We start from the raw sequence: 25,619 nt of genomic DNA on the forward strand, positions 1-25,619 counted from the left end.
CTTGTATAAAATTGTTTCGTTGTGGTTTTAGTGAATGTGGTCTGTGATTAGGGTGCCTTGTCGCATTCTGTACACACATTGTTACATTCTACCTGGATACATACTCAAGGAGCAGGATTGGACAATTATGTGACAGTATATAACATACTAATTGAATTCACAATGAGTCTCAGAGTAGGAGTGCTGATCTAGGATAAGTTTGCCATTTAGATAATGGACAGGGGGACCAAATCCTAGATCAGCACTCCTCCTCTGAGACGCTTTGTGAATACAGGCCCAGGTCTGAGTCTTGTCAAAGAGGGTGTGTGTAGAGAGAAAGAGAGAGAGATCGAGCAGTATGTACCAGCGATGGCTTGGACACCGACACGCAGGAAACCACGCACATCGCCCTTCTCCGTCACTATGGCAACACGATGGACCAGGGGCACGGGGTAGAGCAGGTTGCTCAGGTACACAAAGGCTCTATGGGGGAAGGAGGGGGGAGAGAGGTGAGGATCTGCCCTACAAGCCCCTATTGGGGTCTACTTTTGCCTCACAAGGCTTGGTCAAATTAATTTATATTTAAGTCAATAAAAAAGGCCAAGCGGATATTTTATTACTTTCTTAATTTGAATGCGGTACATTTAGTTAAAGGGTTCATAACACGTTCATAGCACATAACATACTGCATCAGTAAACCGTATCCTGCTTATGAGTGCTGTATCTATGGGTTATAAATATACATTGTTATGGAGTCCTTATGTAGGCAGCTCGTCAAGTGTCTTTTAGAGGTATTCCTAACATCCACTAAAGTCAAGAAACGAAACAAAGTGAACATTTTACTGAAGCGGAAGTTAGGATTTAACCCTTAGTGAATTAATAGGTATTTAAATGAATTTGACCATGACTCAATGAAAGTTCAACAGGCCCTAAAGAAGTTAAGCTTGAGCCATCTGCGTCGTGACAATACATCCTAGTCACATGGAAAGGGTGTAATATGAGATCTAATGAGCCAATAACCAATCACTATGACTCACAGCATTGACTCAATTGACATTCGTGCAAGGGCGAGAGGCACACTTTTAGTTACAATCATCAGATGATCACTGAAGTGATTGAGTCCATGTTCCAAATGGCACCCTATTTCCTACATAGGGCTCTGGTCATAAGTAGTGCACTATGGTACCTTGTCAAAAGTAGGGCATTATATAGGGAATAGGGGTGCCATTTGGGATGCGACCTTATGGTAAACTGAGAAATACATTCTATCACAAATTAAGAGATATTTCAGAATAGACAAATACAAAAATAGACAAACTGCTAAAATGATATTGACAACTGATATTGCAGCAAAAATAAAATCAATCTCTTTCAGCCATGTTGTTGAATGGTAAAACAGCAATACTAGCTAAATTGAAATGCAGCAGCCAGAGCCGACTCGCTTGTTATGTCGACGGGCTTTAGTCACACATTGACGTGTTGTTGCTTTGTGGGGGTTGATTTGCAGCGCCCCCGTTGCCCTAACTCTCCCCCTCCCTGTGCAGGAGAACTCAAAGCTAAGGCGAAGGAGAGAGGAGAAATATAGCTCAAATATCTTTAGTCATGATGACGCAGGTAGGGCTGTTAACAGAACAGACTGGCTGGGCCTGCATCGATCTGCCGTCTGACTCCGAGTCTGAATCCCAAATGGCACCCTGTTGCCTACATAGTGCACTAATTTTGATCCCTATGGGCCCAGGTCAAAAGTAGTGCACTACATAGAGAACAGGGTGCCATTTGGGATGCAGACAGACTAGATGCAGTGGCTATGACATCTGAAATACAAACTGAGTTTATTCAGATGTACTATAAATACATATGTGTAGTATTTTTTTTACAACTAAGGTTATTTACTTGATATCATTAATGTGAATTTCAAATCAGTATCACCTCCACTCTTACAATTATTAACGTCATCATTGTTATTATATGGGTAATTGATATCATTGCCATTGTATCACACATACAGTGTAGTCAAAAGTTTGGACACACCGACTAATTGAAGGGTTTTGCTTTATTTTTACTATTTTCTACATTGTAGAATAATAGTGAAGACATCAAAACAACGTCTTCACTAATATTCTACAATGTAGAAAATAGTAAAAAATAAAGAAAAACCCTTCAATAAGTCAGTGTGTCCAAACTTTTGACTTGTACTGTATACTGTTAACAAATATGACTACGGACATTGAAAAGAAAGCAAAGCAAAATACAATTCAAATAAAAATAAAATATAATAAAATAAGGTAATGAAAATGAAGAATAATAACCACCAAAACAAATAGACAATGAATTAGCCACTACAGATACCACAAAAACAGATGAGTTGTAGGGTGAAGTTGCCCCTACTGTATACTGGGTCAGTTTAGCATTTTCTCCACTAATGGGGATTGGGGGAGGGGAAGCTAATCCTAGATCTGTACATAGTGGAAACTTCACCCGGGAGCAGAAAATGGTGGCATCTGGAGCAGAGCGGTATTAAGCCATAGAAAGTCATAGAATGACATTCTATATCTACAGATGAAACAACACGCCTGGAGGATGATGGTGCTGGCTCTATTCTAATTCTAGAATATTCTACTCTGCCTGCCTTGATTCTAAATGAGGCCTTACAWATAAGACACTGCTCCATAGCAGTGTGACACATTATGCTTCTTTTCAGTCTACCATCTTGCAGAATGCAATACATAGAAAAGGGTTAGGTCCCAAATGGCACCCTATTCCCTACACACTACTTAAAAAAAAAAAATCAGCAATAATGACAGTAGTGCACTTTATAGGGAATAGGATGCCATTTGGGATGCAACCAAGGAGACATGTCTCAGATATCCTTGCATCATTGACACTGAGGGGATGTTTGAGACTCACAGTATGAATAAGTGATAACTTGTTTCTATGTTTTATAGGTTGTGTCAGACTAAAACCTCCATGGCCTGAAAAAAAATTCAACCTCACAAACTCAGTTCAGAGCACTCAATTCAATGAATGAGACACTTGAAAAACCCCAACAGTTTGAGGTGTAAGTGGACTACTCAGCACACAAGATAATTTTGATGGGTGGGAATACGTTTCAATTATATCATCAGCCCTAGAATCGTATATGGTAGCCAAATAAAAAAAGATGCCTTTTGTACCTCCAAAGCTACGCTTCACAGCGCTAACTATCACACACCCCCCTTATGTGGAATCAATGCATGACTAAGTGAAAACTCTACTTATAGCGCGCTCCAAAAGTATTGGGACAGTGATACATTTGTTGTTGTTTTGGCTCTGTACTCGGATTGGAAATGATACAATGACGTTAAAGTGCAGACTGTCAGATTTAATTTGAGGGTGAACCGTTTAGAAATTACAGCACTTTTTGTACATAGTTACCCCATTTTAGGGGACCAAAATTATTGGGACTTATTCACTTATATTTGTATTAAAGTAGTAAAAAGTTAAGTATTTGGTCCCATATTCATAGCACGCAATGACTACATCAAGCTTGTGACTCCAAATGTGTTGGATGCATTTGCTGTTTGTTTTGGTTGTGTTCCAGATTATTTTGTGCCCAATAGAAATGAATGGTAAATAATGTACTGTGCCATTTTGGAGTCACTTTTATGGTAAATAAGAATAGAATATGTGCCATGAACCCTTCAACATTAATGTGGATGTTACCATGACTACAGATAATACTGAATGAATAGTGAATAATGATGAGTGACAAATGTACAGATGCACAAATATTATACCCCCAAGACATGCTAACCTCTCAATAACAGGAGGTTAGCATTTTTGGGGGAATATGATATTTGTGCGTCTGTAAGTCATTGTATCATTTCAAATCCAAAGTGCTGGAGTACAGAGCCAAAACAAACAAAATATGCACTGTTCCAATACTTGGAGCTTACTGTATGTGGACTAAGTGAACATTGAATTTAAATTTAAGTTAGTATTTGCCCCTGAGTGAAATGAGCCAGCACTCTCTTCTCCCCCACCCCCTCTTCCAGAGCCTGTGTAATGTCACATGTGACACGGTCACAAAATGACTGATATGGTGGTTCAGATCATCATCATCATCATGGGTGGTCACCAACCTTCCCACCAGTATGAACCAGGGGGAGCGGTCGTAGAAGGGATCCTGGCCGTCGCTGAAGATATCCGAGCCCTCCTCGGTGCCAGCGTCTGAGCTGGTATCGTCCACGAACGCCTCGTCGTCCAAGTAGTCCGACATCTCGCTCTGTCGCTCGTCCGCCAGCTCTGTGATGTCTGAGTCGGCCGTGGAGAAGGTGGGTGAGGGCGTGCGGTCGGCCAGCCGCTGCTCGTTGACGCAGCCATGGAAGATGGGGGAGCTAAGGGGGAGGGAAGGGTACAAGGGGAGGGCCGGGAGGGAGGGTGATGGGATGCAGGGTGGCAAGCAGCCAAGTGAAGTTAACAATAGAGAGAGTTATAGTTTGGCTTGAGTAGATTGTACTGTAATGTGAAAGACTGACTTGAAGGTTAAAGTCTGTCATGGTGCACAGTTGGAGAGGGATACACTGGTCTCATTTGGTAGAGCACGTCGCTAGCAACGCCAGGGTTGTGGGTTTGAGACCAGTACGAAAAAGTTACATGTATTCAGTCACTACTGTAAGTTGCTCTGGATCAGAGCGTCTGCTAAATTGCTAAAATGTATATTGTTGACACTGTCCATATTGATAAAGTTATGTTAACACGAGAAACAGCATTTGAATTATAAGAACAAAAGCTTACTTACATTTGTTAGTAGTCTAGTGTTAACTTTACGACTAGTACTAGTCTTATTTAACTGAAACACTACATCACAAGAAACAAACATAATTGTTACAACATTTGTTTTTGTACAAAAACATAACGCGTAGACATAGTGGTTAGTAACAAAACAAGAACATACTGTATACATGAAATGACATTGATGAAAAGAAAAAGAAAAAAAAGAATCACCAAATGAAAATAACGAATGAAAAAGTGAAATGTTGTAAGGGCCCAAAAAATAAAACCCATCATAAGGGCACAGAATGTACGCTATCAACATAAAACAGAAATGAAACGTGCTTATTGAAAGATGTGAAATAATTAAAACATGAGGCTATAAGGACAGAAAATGAATCAATCCAACAGCACAGACATAAAAATGAATAATGGAATCGCAGAAGTGTAAATGGATTCCATTTCATGAATGATTCATGAAAGCTCCTCAAAACAGCTGAGGGTATCCGTCCACATAACAAAACCAACCGCTTTGCTTTTCAACTCCATAAAGCAACTCCTTTAAATCTAAAATACCCAACCAAAGACAGTAGAAGTGACAAATAGAAGTCTGACAAGAAAAATTGAACAAAGGAATTGTTTTAGCCAGTGTTGTGTCGTACGTACCTCCCCACCAATTTGAACCAATGAAAGCGGTCATAGAAGGGGTCAGTTCCAGTCAGAGCCCCCTCGTTGTCGTCCTGATTGGAGGAAGCCATTTCCCCGGCGCGGTCGTACATCTCTCTCATCTGGTCCAGCCTCTGCCTGCAAATCACATCAGAGTTCCACTTAGACCACAGTTTCGCTTCATTCCACTGATACCGTTTTCCCATCACCCTATCGTGCCGACCTGAACAGTACTGAACTGCCATGGATATTTTCTCTCCACCTTTTCCTTTCCAGCACTGTCCACACAAGCAACTATGGTAGACGAATGTGTAACCAGGCCAACGCGGTAAAGCTTGGCTCAGTTCAGCTTAGCCAAGTAGTGTGAACAGTTTATTGTTATTATTATTATTATAACTTTTTAACCGTTATTTCGTCAGCGAGTCATGTTAAGACCATGGTCTCTTTTACCCAATACATCTAATAAATATTGACTTAGGTTACATCAGAGGGCCAGACAACTTTCTGGTAGWGAATGCAGTCGTGTACTAAACTAGTCGCCCGTAATAAAACGAAGAGCGCCATAGTAAAATGCATCTAATGGCTTTAATGAAGTGGCAGCTGCATTCATATATAGAAAATGTCGCCATAGTCTCGGACCGGTAGGAGCGTCAACTGAATGATCAGTTTTCTTCTATAGAAGGCCATTTTAAATTCTCAGCTTCTTTATTTGAGATTTTACCCCCTTTCCTCCCCAATTTCTTGATATCCAATTAGTAGTTAGTCTTGTCCCATCGCTGCAACTCCCATACGGACTCGGAAGAGGCAAAGGTCGAGAGCCATGCGTCCTCCGAAACACGACCCCTGCCAAGCCACACAGCTTCTTGACACTGCTCGCTTAACCCAGAAGCCAGCTGCACCAATGTGTCGGAGGAAAAAAACTATACAACTGGCGACCGTGTCAGAGTGCATGCGCCCGGCACGCCACAGGAGTTGCTAGAGCGTGAAGGGACAAGGACATCCCGGCCGGCCAAACCCTCCTCGAACGACACTGGGCGCCGCCTCATGGGTCTCCCGGTTGTGGCCGGCTGTGACACAGCCCGGGATCGAACCCAGGTCTATTGTGACGCCTCAAGCACTGCGATACAGTGCCTTAGACCACTGCAKCACTCGGGAGGCAATTCTCAGCTTCTTAACTAACTCATCAATATGCTTTTTAAAAGACAGTTTTTCATCTATCCAGATTATCAGATATTTGTAGGTCGGGACACGATCAATGTGGGCACCATCCAAAGTACATATGCTTAAAGTAATTTTTATGCCCTCTATTGTGTCCTGCTCTATTGTGTGCTGTTTGTCAGACAGATTTTTTACCAATGGACTACCTTTGAATTAGTAGTGATCCACAGTATCGAAGGCCTTTGACAGGTTAATGAAAAGGGCAGCACAATGTTGCCTTACAATTTACTACATAATTTATAACAAGTGAAGCAGCAGAGACGCTGTGACCTGGTCTAAAATTCGACTGATACATTTCAAAGATAAGACCTTAGCTGAGAATTAATCAAGGATTCTAACATTTTAGCTAGGCAAGAACGTTTTGTAATAGGGCGATAGTTATTTAGGTCACAAAGGGTCACCACCTTTGTGAAGGGGTAGTACATGGGCCACCTTCCAAACCTTGGGGATAGTACCAGATATAATCGTCAGGTAAAAATATGGGTTAATGATTCTGCAATCAAAAATGGAGGACAAACGTTTTAGAACCAACTCAACCCTGGAATACAGAAGACCCTAAATAAGTGCGTAACAAGTTGTGTACAAACCCCTGAGGAGAAAACTTTAAAAAAATTATATTCTTATTTAAACAGGGATTCATTTTTTGCAGTTTGGTATCTCTAATACATACTATGGGACAATGATCGCTGACAAATGCAAAGACTCATTTTACATGCAAAAACATTTTTATGGGGTTATTAGTAAGAATTAAATCAATCAATGAGGAGTATGCAATGTTTTTCACATTAAAAAATCGCGGGTTTTGAGATCAATCGAGTCAGATTAAAATCAATGCACATACACTTTAGTTMATCAGATACAGCACCAATATAACTGGAGTGCTGATCTAGGATCAGTTTTGCGTTTTAGATACCAATGAATAGTATATGGACAGGTGTGACTTGATCCTAGATCAGCGAGCGTTGTGAATATAGGCCCGGTACCCTTTATCATACACCTCCCTTAAGGATGCAAAGAGGGATGGCATCACGGATATCATAAGTGGGCATGAAAATCAAGGTAAGCTGTGGCAATATCATATGAATCCAAATCAACTCAATTCAGGAAGTGAATTGAAACCTGTGTAATTGATCATCATAACATCCAAAGTAATGGGCAATTTCCAGTTTATAAACTGAATTTCAACCCCCTTTGCTAAAATGACTGTAGCTGACCCAGGATTAACCCCAGAATCTACTAATTTACTACTTTAGGAGACCAGGGTTGTTTGTGTTCATTAGGTACTAAATGGAAGAAAACGGAGGGACTACCTGGAATTGCCCAATAAGAAACACTCATTTTAATTTTCTGTTGCAAAACGATTTTGCTACAGTGTGCCCTAATGAACATGACCCAGGGTCTTACTTGAGCTTCTCCAGGGACCAGTAGTGCGTGGCGCCATTTTTCAGGTCCTGTATCTCAACAGCCACCACGGTGCGGGGGAACGGGCGTGAGCCGCGCTCCTTCTCCAGCTCGGGGGGCGACAGCTCCGGGGGAAGCGGTGAGTACAAGGTGTCCGTCAGCAATACGAACTGGAACTGCACCTGAAAGATGGGGGAGGTGGAGAAGGAGAGGTTAAAAAAGAAGGCGGGGGTGGAGTCCAGCCTGAGGTAATATGTTCAAGAAAAGAACACCAAAGGGCATAAATAATAGGAGAGTAGAAGCTTGTGATAAATAAAGAGCAGTAGGAAACCTGAAAGTCCTTTCCCCTCCACCATCCATCAGCCTGCTCCTACAACCTGACATGTGATTTCTATTCTGAGTATAGACAAGCTCCTCCAGATCAGGCAGACCATGCCCCCCCCCCCAAATGGTACCCAATTCCCTATATAGTTCTCTACTAGGGGTCAAAAGTAGTGCACTATATAGGGAGCCATTTGGGACACGTCCATACAGACCGTCAACAGTACGGTGACTGCAGGCTTCTCCAATTTATCTCAGATTCCATATCTGCGTCCCAAATGGCACCCTATTTCCTTTTATTGTGCTTTTCTTTTGACCAGGGAGCTCTGGTCAACAGTAGTGCACTATAAAAGGAATAGGGTCCATTTGGGACGCATACCATGTGTTCATCTTCATCTCAAAGATCAACATCCATAATTTGAAGGGTTGTGTTRAGCATTTTCTCCCACTATCCTCTTCATGGAATGTATTGTTGCGATTGATACTCATAAAACGTGAGTGTCCATCGCTGCTGATTTGAAACATTGTGGTGTCCTTCCCTGTGACATCTCATGTACAGTACCAGTCAAAAGTTTTAGAACACCTACTCATTCAACATAAAATGTTGTACATTGTAGAATAATAGTGAAGAGATCAACACTATGAAATAACACATATGGAATGATGTAGTAACCAAAGAAGTGTTAAATCAAAATCAATTTTATATTTGAGATTCTTCAAAGTAGCCACCTTTTGCCTTGATGACAGCTTTGCACACGCTTGGCATTCTCTCAACCAGCTTCATCAGGTAGTCACCTGGAATGCATTTCAATTAACAGGTGTGCCTAGTTAAAAGTTCATTTGTGGAATTTCTTTCCTTCTTAATGTGTTTGAGCCAAATCGGTTGTGTTGTGACAAGGTAGGGGTGGTATACAGAAGATAGCCCTATTTGGTAAAAGACCAAGTCCATATTATGGCAAGAACAGCTCAAATAAGCAAAGAGAAACGACAGTCCATCATTACTTTAAGACATGAAGGTCAATCAATGCGGAAAATTTCAAGAACTTTAAAAGTATATTCAAATGCAATTGCAAAAACTATCAAGTGCTATGATGAAACTGGCTCTCATAAGGACCGCCACAGGAAAGGAAGACCCAGAGTTACCTCTGCTGCAGAGAATAAGTTCATTAGAGTTAACTGCACCTCTGATTGTAGCCCAAATAAATGCATCAGAGTTAAAACAACAGACACAACATCAACTGTTCAGAGGAGACTGCGTTATTCATGCCTTCATGGTCGAATTGCTGCAAAGTAACCACTACTAAAGGACACCAATAAGACGACGAGACTTGCTTGGACCAAGAAACACGAGCAATGGACATTAGACCAGCGGAAATCTGGCTTTTGGTCTGATGAGTCCAAATGTGAGATTTTTGGTTCCAACCGCCGTGTCTTTGTGAGACGGAGGGTAGGTGAACGGATGATCTCCGCATTTGTGGTTCCCACCGTGAAGCATGGAGGAGGTGGTTTGATGGTGTGCTTTGATGGTGACACTGTCTGTGCTTTATTTAGAATTCAAGGCACACTTAACCAGCATGGCTACCACAGCATTCTGCAGCGATACACCATCCATCTGGTTTGCGCTTAGTGGGACTATCATTTGTTTTTCCAACAGGACAATGACCCAACACACACAACCAGGCTGTGTAAGGGCTATTTGACCAAGAAGTGCTGCATCGGATGACCTGGCCTCCACAATCGTCCGACCTAAACCTAATTGAGACGGTTTGGGATGTGTTGGACGCAGAGTGAAGGAAAATCAGCCAACAAGTGCTCAGCATAAGTGGGAACTCCTTCAAGACTGTTGGAAAAGCATTTCAGGTGAAGCTGGTTGAGAGAATGCCAAGAGTGTGCAAAGCTGTAAGCTGTCAAAGAAAAGGGTGGCTACTTCGAAGAATCTAAAATGTATTTTGATTTGTTTAACACTTTTTTGGTAACTACATTATTCTATGTGTTATTTCATAGTTTTGATGTCTTCACTATTATTCTACAATGAAAAACCCTTGAATGAGTAGGTGTGTCCAAACTTAACTGGTACTGTAAATATAATGACATTGACTTGAATTGGGATTCCCATTCTAGTAATTATATTTCTATGGTGTACATTGACATTGTGCTCAGCGGATCAGCACGCATCTACCACTTTCACCTATCCTGCGTTTTCACATAAATGCAGAGGAGATAGAGAGGAGACAGGGAGAGGAAGCTACTTAAAACTATTGCTATGCAGCCAATGCCTCAGCTATTTTGACACTAGGTGTGTATGCGAACCCCTCCCAACACCAATGGACATGCGTTTCAGGAACCAGACCAAATTTGATAGAATTTTGTTCAGAATATAATAATATTTCTCAATATTATTATTAAGAGTTTTATAGGGATAGGGGGCAGCATTTTCACTTTGGATGAATAGCGTGCCCAGAGTGAACTGCCTCCTACTCTGTACCAGATGCATATTATTATTGGATAGAAAACACTRTGAAGTTTCTAAAACTGTTTGAATGATGTCTGTGAGTATAACAGAACTCATATGGCAGGTGAAAACCTGAGAAAAATCCAACCAGGAAGTGGGATATCTGAGGTTGGTTGATTTTCAACTCATCGCCTATTGAATTCCCAGTGGGATATGGATCTGTTTGCACTTCCTACGTCTTCCACTAGATGTCAACAGTCTGTAGAACCTTGAATGAAGCCTCTACTGTGATGTGGAGCTGAATAAGAGGGGAATGAGTCAGTGGTCTGGCAGAGAGCCAGGTCCTGGTCACGCYCATTCCACATGATATCGACTTGCGTTCCATTACTTCTATAGACAAAGGAATTCTCCGGTTGGAACGTTATTGAATATTTATGATAACAACATCCTAAAGATTGATTCTATACTTAGTTTGACAAGTTTATTCGACCTGTAATATAACTTTTTGAAGTTTTCGTCCGACGTTRGCCTGGACATGTGTACTAAACGTGCTAACAAAAGTAGCTACTTGGACATAAATAATGGACATTATCGAACAAAACAACAATTTATTGTGGAACTAGGATTCCTGGGAGTGCATTCTGATGAGCATCAAAGGTAAGGGAATATTTATAATGTAATTTCGTATTTCTGTTGACTCCAACATGGCGGAGAAATTTTGTTTCTATCTGAGCGCCGTCTCAGATTATTGCATGGTTTGCGTTTTCCGTAAAGTTGTTTTGAAATCTGACACAGCGGTTGCATTAAGAACAAGTGTATCTTTAATTATATGTAAAACATGTATCTTTCATCAAAGTTTATGATAAGTATTTCTGTTATTTGATGTGGCTCTGCAATTTCTCCGGATATTTTGGAGGTATTTCTGAACATGGCGCCAATGTAAACTGAGATTTTTGGATATAAATATGCACATTATTGAACAAAACATACATGTATTGTGTAACCTGATGTCCTATGAGTGTCATCTGATGAAGATCATCAAAGGTTAGTGATTCATTTTATCTCTATTTTGTGTGGAGCTTTTTGTGACTCCTATCTTTGGCAGGGAAAATGGCTGTGTTTTTTGGACTTGGCGGTGATCTAACATAATCATATGTTATTTTAACTTAATTTTTTTTAATTTAATTTTTTTAAATCGGACACGATGTGTAGATTAACAAGAGGTTTATCTTTCATTTGCTGTATTGGACTGTGTTAATGTGTTAATGTGTGAAAGTTACATATTTAAAAAATATATTTTTGAATTCCCCGCGCTGCCTTTTCAGCGGAATGTTGTCGAGGAGTTCCGCTAGTGGAACGTGTGTCCTAGACAGGTTAAATTGGGTTTTAAACTGAATTGGAGTGTATACTGTGACAATAGTTACCTTCTTCTTTAATTCGACACTGATGGCGTTGGCCTCCTTCAGGTAGACCGCATTGCCCCACAGCTGGTCGCGGAGCGAGGTGAACTGATGGTACCGCCATTTTCTGAAGGCCCACTGCGCTAGCTCAAACTCATGCTGTGTCCAGGGCACTGCAGGGGATAGGGGACATTGTTAAAGAGTGGCAAATATATTCAAATCCACACAAGACGCACACGCAGAGCCACGCACACACACAGACACACGCAACTTTACATACACACGTTAAGTATTGTTCATGGGTTCAATGTTGGGATGTTGGCGGGTTGTTTTGGACACTAGTAAATGTATGTGGTTGTGCTGGTTAGAAAAACCGGAATGTTTCATCATTAGTCATAAGACTTTTACTTGGAGTTCAGTTACCTTGATCAATCTTTTCTGATGAGTGGGTGATTTCTATGGGCAGTCAACATGACAACACACATTTTGCTCATGAAAAGAACACACACAGGTGCAGTACAGGACCACATTAAAAAAGTTCAATTTAACTAATTGAAATGGCTTTTTGGGCCTGTATTCATAAAGCATATCAGAGTTCTAATGAACAAGATCACATGGACAGGAGAGACCTCTTCATAGATTAGCACTCGTACTCTGAGATGCTTGATGAATATGGTCCCTGGTTCATGAACAGCAGTGAAATTCTATTCCTTGTTGCTCATGATTGAAAGAAGAACGKACCCTCCTCTTCCTCYTCTTCATCTTCCTCTTCGTCGGGCGTCTCCACAGCCAGTGAACAGGTCTCCACCTGTTTCTGAAGTTCCTGCAACTTGCTCTCATAGACCTGCACAGCACGGCAGAGGGCAGAGAGGAGAGAACGGACACCGCCCGTCAGCCAATGGACAGACAGGACGGGAGGACAGGAGGGCCAAACCACCACCACCACCATCATTAACAACACCACCACAATCATGACAGAGCTAGCATATCCTGCGGGGATCAAGATAGATGGTTGCCTGATTCACACTACAGGACCAAACAAACTATGCTGGCTCAGATGTTTCCTTTTCGCATTATATTTTCCAGCAACTATGGTTGATATGTAACCAGGCCAGCTCGGTCCTACTCTGCTTGGTTTAGCCCTTCATGTGAACCAGGCTAATGGGGAAAAGGGATGAGAGGGGTAAGCTTGGGAGTCACACACCACCGTCGTTTTTCATGAGATACATTTCAGCGTCATAACCATTTCACTGTCTAACCTAGCAACTGTAATGCTAACACAAAGTGACAATGAAAAGAACATTAATTTTGCACTTATCAAACTGATTCATTAAATTATCTAAAAGGTTGGTAGATTGGAGAGGTTGGATGAAACGGAGTCTAATGTCATCCAATGAGGGGTGTCGTTCATGCAGGAGACAGAGTTGTCCCGATGACATCATGCTTTTTGTTCAGTGTCTTCTGGGGAACAATGTCGCCTTTCATATCACACACACAACCTCTGCACTACCCACCAATAGGCAGAAACAGACTCAATGTTGGATGTTATACTGTAATGAAAGTAATGAAAACATGAAGAACAAACTCTTTGGTCCTTTAAAAACCTGCTCTACGTACAATATTGTGTGCTACGGCTTGGAAAAATAATGCAAATGTCAAAAAAAATGTAAATGTAAATGTTTTCAACATTAAGGCAGAGTTAAATGTTTTGTTTCCTTGATACTAGGAAGATATATATATATATAACCATTCAAAAGTTTGGGGTCACTTAGAAATGTCCTTGTTTTTGAAAGAAAGCACATTTTTTGTCCATCGAAAAAACATGAAATTGATCAGAAAAACAGTATAGACATTGTTCATGTTGTAAATGACTGGAAACGGCTGATTTTTAATGGATTATCTACATAGGCGTACAGAGGCCCATTATCAGCAACCATCACTCCTGTGTTCCAATGGCACATTGTGTTAGCTAATCCAAGTTTATCATTTTAAAAGGCTAATTGATCATTAACTTGTTTGGGATAGGGGGCAGCATTTTCACTTTTGGATGAATAGCGTGCCCAGAGWGAACTGCCTCCTACTCAGTCCCAGATGCTAATATATGCATATTATTAGTAGTATTGGATAGAAAACACTCTMAAGTTTCTAAAACTGTTTGAATGATGTCTGTGAGTATAACAGAACTCAWATGGCAGGCAAAAACCTGAGAAAAAAATCCAAACAGGAAGTGGGAAATCTGAGGTTTGTAGTTTTTGAACTCACCCCTATCGAATACACAGTGGGATATGGGTTATTTTTCACTTCCTAAGGCTTCCGCTATATGTCAACGGTCTTTAGAACGTGGTTTCAGGCTGCCCCTGTTTTACTAAGGGGTCTGCCTACAGCCTCGTTCTCAGTCACTCGCTTTCACTTGAGAGGTTGCTCTCGTTCCAGTGCATTTCTACAGACAATGGAATTCTCCGGTTGGAACATTATTGAACTTTTATGATAAAAACATCCTAAAGATTGATTCTATACTTAGTTTGACAAGTTTCTTCGACCTGTAATATAACTTTTTGAACGTTTCGTCCGAATGGACCAGATCGCGCTTTTGGATTGTTTACCAAACGCCCTAAGAAAAGAAGCTATTGGACATAAATGATGGACATTATCGAACAAAACAAGCATTTATTGTGGAACTGCGATTCCTGGGAGTGCATTCTGATGAAGATCAAAGGTAAGTGAATATTTCTAATGCTATTTATGAATAATGTTGACTACCCAACATGGCGGAGATTTCTCTGGCTGGTTTGGAATCTGAGCGCTGTTCTCAGATTATGCTTTTCCCGTAAAGTTTTTTAGAAATCTGACACAGCGGTTGCATTAAGGAGAAGTGTATCTAAAGTTTCATGTATAATAGCTGTATTTTCATCAACATTTATGAGTATTTCTGTGAATTCATATGGCTCTCTGCAATATCACTGCATGTTTTGGAATTACTGAATCTAACACGCCAATGTAAAATAAGATTTTTGGATATAAATATGAACTTTACCGAACAAAACATACATGTATTGTGTAACATGAAGTCCTATGAGTGTCATCTGATGAAGATCAAAGGTTAGTGATACATTTTATCTCTATTTGTGCTTTTTGTGACTCCTCTCTTTGGCGGGAAAAATGGCTTAAAATATAAAATATCCAGAAAAAAATAAGTTTCTTCTGAAACTCGTCAGTCCATTCTTGTTCTGAGAAATGAAGGCTATTCCATGCGGGAAATTGCCAAGAAATTGAAGATCTGGTACAACGCTGTGTACTACTCCCTTCACAGAACAGCGCAAAGTGGCTCTAACCAGAATAGAAAGAGGAGTGGGAGGCCCCGGTGCACAACTGAGCAAGAGTACAAGTACATTAGAGTGTCTAGTTTGAGAAACAGACGCCTCACAAGTCCTTAACTGGCAGCTTCATTAAATAGTACCCGCAAAACACCAGTCTCAACGTCAACAGTGAAGAGGCGACTCCGGGAAGTTTCTTGCCATATTGAGCCTGTAATCGAACCCACAATTGCTGATGCTCCCGATACTCAACTAGTCTAAAGGCCAGTTTTATTGCTTCTTTAATCAAGACAACAGTTTCCAGCTGTGTTAACATAATTGCAAAAAGGGTTTTCTAACGATCAATTAGCCTTTTAAAATTATAAAAACTTGGATTAGCTAACACAACGTGCCATTGGAACACAGGAGTGATGGTTGCTGATAATGGGCCTCTGTACACCTATGTAGATAATCCACWAAAAATCTGCCATTTCCAGCTAAAATAGTCATTTACAACATTAACAATGTCTACACTGTATTTCTGTTCAATTTGATGTTKTTTTTATGGACAAAAAAAAATGTTTTTCCCTACAAAAACACAGACATTTCTAAGTGACCCCAAACTTTTGAACGGTAGTATGTGTGRACACACACACTACCAGTCAAATGTTTGGACACACCTACTCATTCAAGGGTTCAATTAAWTTTTTTACTATTTTCTACATTGTAGAATAATAGAAGACATCAAAACTATGAAATAACACATGGAATCATGTAGTAACCAAAAAAAGTGTTAAACAAATCCAAATATATTTTATGCATTTGAGATTCTTCAAAGTAACCATCCTTTGCCTTGATGACAGCTTTGCACACTCTTTGCATTCTCTCAACCAGCTTCATGAGGTAGACACCTGGAATGAATTTCAATTAACAGGTGTGCCTAGTTAAGTTAATTTGTGGAATTTCTTTCCGTCTTTATGCATGTGAGCCAATTAGTTGTGTTGTGAAGGTAGGGAGGGTATACAGAAGATAGCCCTATTTGGTAAAAGACCAAGTCCATATTATGGCAAGAACAGCTCAAATAAGCAAAGAGAAATGACAGTCCATCATTACTTTAAGACATGAAGGTCAGTCAATCTGGAAAATGTCAAGAACCTTTAAAGTTTCTTCATGTGCAGTCGCAAAAACCATCAAGCACTACGATGAAACTGGCTCTCATGAGGACCGCCACAGGAAAGGAAGACCCAGAGTTACCTCTGCTGCAGAGGATAAGTTCATTTGAGTTACGAGCCTCTGAAATGTCAGCCCAAATAAATGCTTCACAGAGTTCAAGTAACCGATAGAAATACTTCCTTTGGTCTGATGAGTCCAAACTTGAGATTTTTGGTTCCAACCTTCATGTCTTTGTGAGACACAGAGTAGGTGAACGGATGCTCTCCGCATGTGTGGTTCCCACCGTGAAGCATGGAGGAGGAGGTGTGATGGTGCTTTGCTGGTGACACTGATTTATTTAGAATTCAAGACACACTTAACCAGCATGGCTACCACAGCGTTCTGCAGCGATATGCCATTCCATCTGGTTTGCACGTAGTGGGACTATCATCTGTTTTTCAAGAGGACAATGACCCAAAACACCTCTGGCCATTGTAAGGGCTATTTTACCAAGAAGGGGAGTGATGGAGTGCTGGATCAGATGACCTGGCCTCCACAAACACCCAACCTCAACCCAATAGAGGTGGTTATGGATGAGTTGGACCGCAGAGTGAAGGAAAAGCAGCCAACAATTGCTCAGCATATTCAGGAACTCCTTCAAGACTTTTGGAGAAGCATTCCAGGTGAGCCTGGTTGAGAGAATACCTAGTGTGCAAAGCTGTCATTAAGGCAAAGGTTGGCTACTTTGAAGAATCTCAAATATATTTTCATTTGTTTAACACTTTTTTGGTTAATACATGATTCCATATGGTCATTTCATAGATTTGATGTTTCTCTATTATTCTACAATGTAGAAAATGGTGAAAATAAAGAAAAACCCTTGAATGATTAGGTGTTTCCAAACTTTTGACTGGTACTGTATATATTTACCAAAAATTATATATGGGGGATTGGAAATGATGCAGACAATTACATTGATGGAAGCCACATTCTATCTGCAATATTAAATCTGAACTACCTCCCCAAAAAATGTATCATCCTAGCCCTACTATACAGGGAATAGGGTGCCATTTGGGTCTCAAAGACTCTCTTTATCTATGTTGAGTCCACCAATACAAAGACCAAAAAATGTCTCTCCAATTAAGATATTTTAAAATATAATTGGTAATAAGTATTTCTACAACTTTTAACAGGAAACTACTCTTATTTGCATGTACTATATCCCCTTCAATCTTATATTGCAGGTATGATATGCTTGGATTTCATATGAAAAATCGGACTTTTTAAATCTAATTCATAATAGCTTCTTATATACACTCTGTCAAGGTGTTCAGTATGTTAAGATGGAAATGTGGTGATGGTATGTTCAAAGTATATCATCACATAGAAATGATTAAAGTGAAAAACCTAAATTTCTCACTTCCATTAACATCTGGAAAACCACAAGTTAAAGGTGTTTAAAYGTACATTTCTTAAAGTTTGAAGCAACAATTACTATCCTCAGGTCTAACAGAAAGAATGAACTTTCTTTGGGAAAAACTTTTTTGAATATCATTATTTCAAACTGCAKGTACTTGGTGTATTTTGTAAAAACAAACCAAAAAGCACTATTTTGTGGTAATAGCAGAGCATGGCTAACAAATAATATTCTAATCTATGAAGACAATGTGTAGTCCTTTGTGTGATGTATCATGCTATGTAATTCGAATTCTAAACATAAACCAGTTAAAAAAAAAAAWAATGCAATCAGCCTTCATCAAATCAAGTACTGGAGCCTGAACTGTGTCTGCATAAATCATGACTACTCTACTCTTACAGTGCGTCAAATTAGTGAGTTAAGATACCGGTTGTTGATTTATTTGGCGTAAACTACGTCTAAACAGTTGCCTGTGTGAGTTCTGGGTCAATTAACCATTTAATTCAAGAAATTGATAACTGTTGTGGACATTCATTTATGAACTATCGAGGTTATTAGATTAATTAAGCTAAATGTTTTTCTGATACTCGATAACACAAAAAAGACGGAACATACAGTAGTATATGGTCATATAGAATGTGCTTTATYTAACAGTAACCACGTTTCAATCAACAGTTTTTATGCGAGTAAAGTCATACCGAACAAAATAAAATCACAACAGCTGTTATGGAAACTGGAAGTTTCGGGAACAATTTTATAAATGCCGCCAGATCATGTGTTCGTTCGTTCGACATGGTGGGATCTTTTTGTGTCGGTAAAATGTAATATGTGAGAAATGGCGGTGGAAACGCCTTTATGCGCAAATATTGATATAACAACCCTCATATCTAAACTTGGTGTCACGCGATGATATGGTGTTTGGTCCTCCCACTACGAATCGGGAAACCATGCAGTTTATTATGCTACAGATTAAATCAATTATGAACTGCACAGGGTGGTGAAAGTGCAGGGTAATCTTGGTGCAGCTTTCCAATAAATGGAGGGTCTTATTCTGGTGAAATGATTATGGATGCTTGTCTATCGTTGACAAATAAAAATATTCTCGCTCGTATCCATAATAATCTCGTCATGTCGACTAGCATACCTGGCCGCACAGCCTACCCACACTGCGAACTGTAGCGCACTTCCCKAAATCAGAGTAGGCACATTTGCTATTTAACTCAATAGTTTGCAACAAAACGATCAGTTGAAAATGCGATGGAAACACATTGAATTTTAGATTTTTAATCGGCACATGTACATTTAAGCGAAAAAGTACATTTTGTGGGCACTACTTWAATCACGCACTGATTTGTTTCTGCAACAAGTCCGTTTGGTGGAAAAACATTGCATATTTTCTTTATACTGATTTTAGAATATTCACCTGAGAATCTGTCGCTAATTGGATGGAAACCTAGCTAGTGTGTGGATGACAACCTCAGGTTGTTTGTTTCCAACAGTAGAACTGTTTTCCTCAGCAATTTCAATCCATTTCATGCCATGATACTTAATAGTATGCTGATACGAGTATCGTGAGATCCCTCCCTCAGATCTTATTTAATGTACAGCCAAATGTTCAATATCAATTCACACGAGGCTGCTTGGCCTTTGAGAAATTTTWGATTTTTTGGGGAAAACCAGTAAGATTAATTTAAGTAAACAAGTTGAACACCAAGCAACGGCCTGCATCTTTAACTGCATTTGTAACATTTTATTTCAGTCATACTTCGAAAATAGATCTCCAGCAACACAAACATATGCATTATATCCTTGATAAAACCTGTGAACAATGAAGTTCCAATATTTTTTGCACAAAGTACTAGCCTTTTACGAGGCAACAACTTGATACACAGCCATGAGGCACTTCATATCATATTCAGATAGACTAACAACACTGACCAGACACTAACATGACATATATTTCAAACGAACAATATAGCTGTACATTGTCCATTTCATTGACTACTCTTCCAGCTCTCCAGGCAATATTTTGAGAAGCTGTCAGCACCGGATGCATGCGTTAAATAACATTATTTATTGGAGCATTGACTTGAAGGCATGCAAAAATAGTCATGAAGCAAGAGCACTTTTTAAATGGAAAGAAAGCAAACGGTTAAAGAAAATGTCCTATAGATTTTTGCCATTTGGTTTGCGTTACACACAAAGGTAGAGTAAATAGTTTGAGAACTTTAGATTATTCTGTTATCTTCAGTTATCAATAACATACTGTAGCTCAGATAGGCCAATGCACATCACAAATCTCTAAGCATCCTGAATTAAACGTTTTCTTTAAAGAAAGTCATTTTAGAGATCGGCGTTGGCCATTGCATTTGGAAATCACAAGGTTCTCTTCAGGCATAGGCAGCGAAGTAAGATATTAAGGTATAGGAGATAAGAATACTTAACTCACTCAGAAGAGAAGAGTCGACTAACAGCATCAGTGGCAAACTCATGAGGAAATAATTATCTCATTTGAAGTCTGTCAACAGCGTTTACACAGTGTAATTGATAGAGATAAATGCATGTATCAGATAAATTGTTGTTTCAGGGCGGTGTTCTTATCGCTAAACTAATCCTTAAGAATGAATGTGTGGGAAACCGAAGAAGATGTGTACATATTTCATTCTTTACAGATGGAAATGGCATTCAATGTGTCATGTATTTACAACAGCAAAATGTACTGCACATTAAGTAGAAAGTGAGATTTACAAACTTACTAACCCACAATTTATGAAATCACATGTTCGAGTCAAATCCAATTGGACATGGATGCTTCTCCTGAAATATGCAATATGCAAAGACTTTCATTCGTTGTGTTACTCCCAAGTTTTTGAGGGTGATTCTTTTGAAACCATGGTAACCCTTGGTTGGACATCCTCTCCCTAAGAAGCTGCATTTTGTGGGTCTGAGTCACTGAACCAGAGATAAATAAATGGTAATCTAAAACATTACCCAGAATCCACAGGCTCTTTCCCGAATGGCACCCTATTCCCTACATAGTGCACTTCTTTTGACCAGACTCCTATGATCAAAAGTAGTGCACTAAGGAGGAAATAGAGTGCCATTTGGGACACAGCCAGTTATAGTACTGTACATAGAACACATCCCTGTGGGAAAAGCAAGACCCTTTTAAACTCAATGTGCGGCAGTTGGTCTTAACAGAATGATGTTCCGCTAGATATCATTAAATCAACATCTACATCTCAAACAATAGAGTACAAAAAAAACCCGGTGCTTAAGACAGATCTCTGTCCATATTATCTCACTTTTTTGTAATACGATTTAGAGTACAACTTCTTCATGACTTAAGGAAGTGCAATTGAGTTTTGTAAATACAATGTACGGTGGCAGTCGCATATCTTAAATAAAAATACCTGTTTCCTTTCATTTACACTAACTATGAAGACAAGAGGCTTACATTGTTCTACTCATGGTGGCCAAAAGGAATAATAAGGCATTGTCTCCCCAATCTCGTTAATTTGGTAAATTTTCAGCACTAGTGGTTACAAGTATAGGGCAATTTAAGGTATTCCTTTAGTATGCTTTCTGTAGGCAAGTGTTAAAACTGAATCAAAAAMTTATAGGGAGACAGAGCCAATGAATGTCTTTGATACCAGATTGTAAATGCAGAGCAATGTTAATGACGTGTTAGTGAATCATTAAGGCACTTCTTTGATTCCATTCTATCAGTCTTCATTTTCAAAAGGCAGTCAAGTGTTGGTGGTGCACAGTAAATTAATTCACAATGAATGCATAATCTAATTTACATACAGATTATATTGTATTACACAGTCACTTTGATGTGTAGCTTAATTAGCTGCTAACTTCCATATCGATAATAACAACAGGTCAATGTAAAAACCATTCAAATGTGACATGGTAAATTATGATAGAACACTTACTGTCCCGAAATGATATAACAAGCATTGTAAATGTACACTTGGCAGATCRGGTTAGTGTATCAAATTAAATAAAAGGGTGAGAATATTTCATGTTATTTTTCCTGGAGTTGGGTTTCGTAAGGAAGAGAGTAAATATTGTTTGACTGTACATGTTGGGCACTTTGTAGACGTCAAGGTAAAGGGCTTGAACTAAGGATTTAGAAACAACCCTGTTTGCCCTAGCCAAGGGTTAATCTTTATAATAGCTAAAATAACATTCATTATAAACCAAAACTAAAACTGCAAACAGTGTAAAATGCAGATGATCAACCATGAAAATCATTTGTCTGAACAAATAAAAAAATGTATGATGATTTATCATTATTTAAAAAGGATGACACAAAAAGTCCCATTATCTTGTGTTGGCTTTGATTCCTTACAACAGCTCTCCTCATTTGCATATGTTGAAATAGCAACCAGTGCAGCACAACAGATACAGGAGGAAGGGCATAGTTAGATTATGCAATTGAAATGGTCAATTGTGCTTTCATTATACACATACCATTGAAATTTGGATCAACCAACACACTGTTCAAGTGCAAAAAGAGTCACAGTTCTAGCTGTTTGTCTCACTGTGGACAATTATTCTGAGGTGTTGTGATCTGTAATGCGTTTGTCTACTAAAGTACAGAATTAGAATTAGCCCCACTAGCCCCATCTCACACTGCCGTCTCTCGGCTAGCCTTCAGATCCTTCAGATTAGGGGCAGACATTTGCCTGCGCATTCGAGGTGGTGCCTGAAAATTGCTTTGATGGTTGGCTTGGTCAGTTTGGGGATATTTCTGGTAACTAGTGAAGTTGGTGTTGGCGCCATAGGACATGCTGTTGTAGTGGCAGGGCTGTTGGTGGTGTGGTTGGGCCTGTTGGTTTTGGTAGTGGTGCCGGGGTTGATAGAAGGCCTGCTGCTGCTTCCTGCCCTTATCAGAGTACTGCAAGGACTCCATGGAGCCGGAGGATCGGCGGTCCATGGAACCAGAATTTCGGCGGTGGTTGAAGGAGTTGCTGCGGCTTCGTTCATGGGACTGCTGATGCTGTTGCTGCTGGTGGTTTCTATGGCTTTGTCTCTGGCCCTGGCTTTGGCCTTGGCCCTGCTCCAGGTCTTTACATCTGCGTGGCTGCGGGGAGGGGCTCGGCTGTTGGGGGTAGGTGGCTTGAATAACAGGAGTCACCATTCTCTCTCCGGGCTCTCCCCCCTCCTCAGCCTGCACCTGACCCCCCCCCTCCTCTTCAAAGGCCTCTTTTGGCACCTTCAGCTCAATGACCCGCTCGTCGGTGATGATGATGTGGGTGCCGGGACTCCAGGAGTTGCGGTGCGTGGGATTGCTTCGGAACGGGAAGCGGAGCTTGCGGTCCTCCGGCGGGATGAAGCGGTGGGGGCCGCTCTGCCGGCGAAGCTGCTTGGTGATCTCCTGCTGCTGGAGACTCTTCAGGCGCACCTGCTCCTGCCGCATCCAGCGCATATGGCCCCGGCGGAGGGTGGAGTCGTCACCCGCAGTTTGCAGTTCGCCCTCCTCCCCTTCGGCCTGCACCAGGGGTCGGCCCTCACGAGGACTAGGGGTTCTGGGGGCGCTAGCAGGGGGGCTGGTGGTAGGCGGGCTGGAAGTCTGACCCTCTGGGGTGATGAGTGGCAGGACTTTCTCCATCTTGACCATCTTGTTCCTGAGGGCACGGATTTCCACATCCTTCATGTTGTTCTGCTTCTTCACCTCATGCAGAATGTCCTCCAGCTTGTCAATGTGCACCTTGAGGTCATCCATGGGGTCAGCCACCCCACCTGCTCCCCCTCCGCCTCTTCCCCCATTACCGTTGGTGAGAACATCCTCGATGCGTTCGTCGCCTACCCCGACCGTGTCCCACACGTCCCTGGCCACTGCCCGCCACGAGTCCCGCTCGTTGGGGTCCTTCTTGCCGTAGGCGGCGCACAGCTCCTTCATCTTGACGATGGCCAGGGCCTCTATCTCCTGGCGTGTGTGGCGGAAGTCGTTGAGGGCCACCTCGTAGCAGATCTCCTTCACTGCCTGGATCTTCAGGTCCGAGATGGTGACCCACTTGGCGTCCTTGGTGATGCGTCGGTGCTGGGGAACCTGGTACATTTTCACAGGCTCCCGACGCTTCCCACTGCTGGGCAAGCCACACTTTCTGACTATGGACTGCAGCTTGCTAGGAGGCAGCTTTTCCCTCAGGGAGGTGATCAGTCTCCAGCTTTCCTCACAAGACCTCTTATCTGAGTCATCGCCACTATCAGAGTCGCCATCCTTGAAAAAACAAAACAGGAAACAAACCAAAGAGGTTCCCAACAAAATGAAGAAATTAAAATGGGAAATCAAAAAGAGGAAGGATGGCTTTTAAAAAAAGGAAAGGATACAAGTATGAATATGCAACATGGGAACTTCTATTGCCACGGGGTGTTCTTGGGTAGGATTAAAATGTATATAATTACTCATTTTCTACATCTGCATACGTTTTTCTAACCATTTTCAGTGTAAAACAATATACTTTTTGGTCAGATTAAAAACACCCTCAAACTTTCGCATACATCATAATTAAACAAGATGTATGACAAATTGAGGAGGACATGCACTTTCCATGCCCAGAAAAATAAGTCTAGGAAGAAATCATTCATCAAATTCAGGGACAAACCAGTTTAAACAAAAACCTAACACTGACAGTGGCTTCCATTGACTTTCTTTTTATAGATCTAAGACCTTGGTTTGCGCATTGGTTCTGGCCTCAGGCTAATGAGTGAACTCAGAAGAATCCTATAAAATTGTGCTCTTTAGTGTAAAAATATATGGATTTATATAGAATGCTTTGCTTATTTCTTGGATGTAACTTTCCTATGCATGTTCTAGTGCTGGAAGAACACTCTTTTGCAGATGTTACCATCAGGAGTAACCACTGCAGAGCGCTCTCATATTTTGAAATGGGGAAATATTTTAAAATGTATCTACAAAATTGTACTTAGAAAATGTACGATCAGGTAGGCCAATATCATTCCCAATGTTGCATATTGATATTAAAAGTAAACGTAAAGCATGACTATCATGATTAGATACAGAATATTAACAGAAAAAGGGGGACAGGTGTTGATCTGATTTGTTGTGTACTATTTCCTCTTCATAATTGACGATATGTGCACTTGAAAGCGGGATCCCAAACATGCTACAAAGGCATGCAAAAAAGGCAGACACATTTTGGTAGCCTTTCCCCATTCGAAGTCCACGTGAAAGAAGATTTAGAGTTGGTTTTAGAGTTTGCTCTAGTGTTAGCAGTGGTTGAGAGGACAAAAGTAGTCTTGCAGTTTTATTGGAAAGCCAGTAGAGAGGACAGACAGAAAAGTGAGGTTAAGTGTTAATGCATCCACTTCACGGAAGACGTTAGTTGGAAGAAAATGCAGTTTCTCATTTTGGTAGACAAAGTACATTACAGATCACAACCAGAGAGAACAGGAAGTTGATGACTGTATCTGCGACTAGAGACATTGGTTGGAAATAGGTGCACAAATACGTGTATGCAGTAAGAGTCTGAATATCATACGTTTGTAGTTATGCTCATCAAACCACCAGAGAATTAAAGTATTTTTAGTGA

At 40.6% G+C, this 25,619-nt stretch overlaps 1 protein-coding gene across 10 annotated transcripts in view; it reads right to left on the minus strand.

Moving 5' to 3' along the window:
* The window catches only part of kif1b (kinesin family member 1B), a 115,838-nt gene that overhangs the window by 24,722 nt on the left and 65,497 nt on the right, over positions 1 to 25,619 (minus strand). For 3 of the 10 annotated variants that reach the window (XM_023991157.2, XM_023991159.2, XM_023991156.2), the window contains 7 exons: positions 12,931 to 13,033; positions 12,613 to 12,645; positions 12,214 to 12,362; positions 8,020 to 8,198; positions 5,398 to 5,535; positions 4,101 to 4,355; positions 344 to 462 (listed from right to left, as the gene is read on the minus strand). In XM_023991157.2, the coding sequence (XP_023846925.1) occupies positions 344 to 462; positions 4,101 to 4,355; positions 5,398 to 5,535; positions 8,020 to 8,198; positions 12,214 to 12,362; positions 12,613 to 12,645; positions 12,931 to 13,033 (976 nt within the window). Of the gene's footprint in view, positions 1 to 343; positions 463 to 4,100; positions 4,356 to 5,397; positions 5,536 to 8,019; positions 8,199 to 12,213; positions 12,363 to 12,612; positions 12,646 to 12,930; positions 13,034 to 19,319; positions 24,287 to 25,619 lie in introns of those variants that run through there. The other 7 variants (XM_023991161.2, XM_023991160.2, XM_023991158.2 and 4 more) reach the window with 4 other exon arrangements.

Source organism: Salvelinus sp. IW2-2015, linkage group LG7 (assembly GCF_002910315.2).
Source record: "Salvelinus sp. IW2-2015 linkage group LG7, ASM291031v2, whole genome shotgun sequence".
NCBI classification, from domain to species: Eukaryota; Metazoa; Chordata; class Actinopteri; order Salmoniformes; family Salmonidae; genus Salvelinus; species Salvelinus sp. IW2-2015.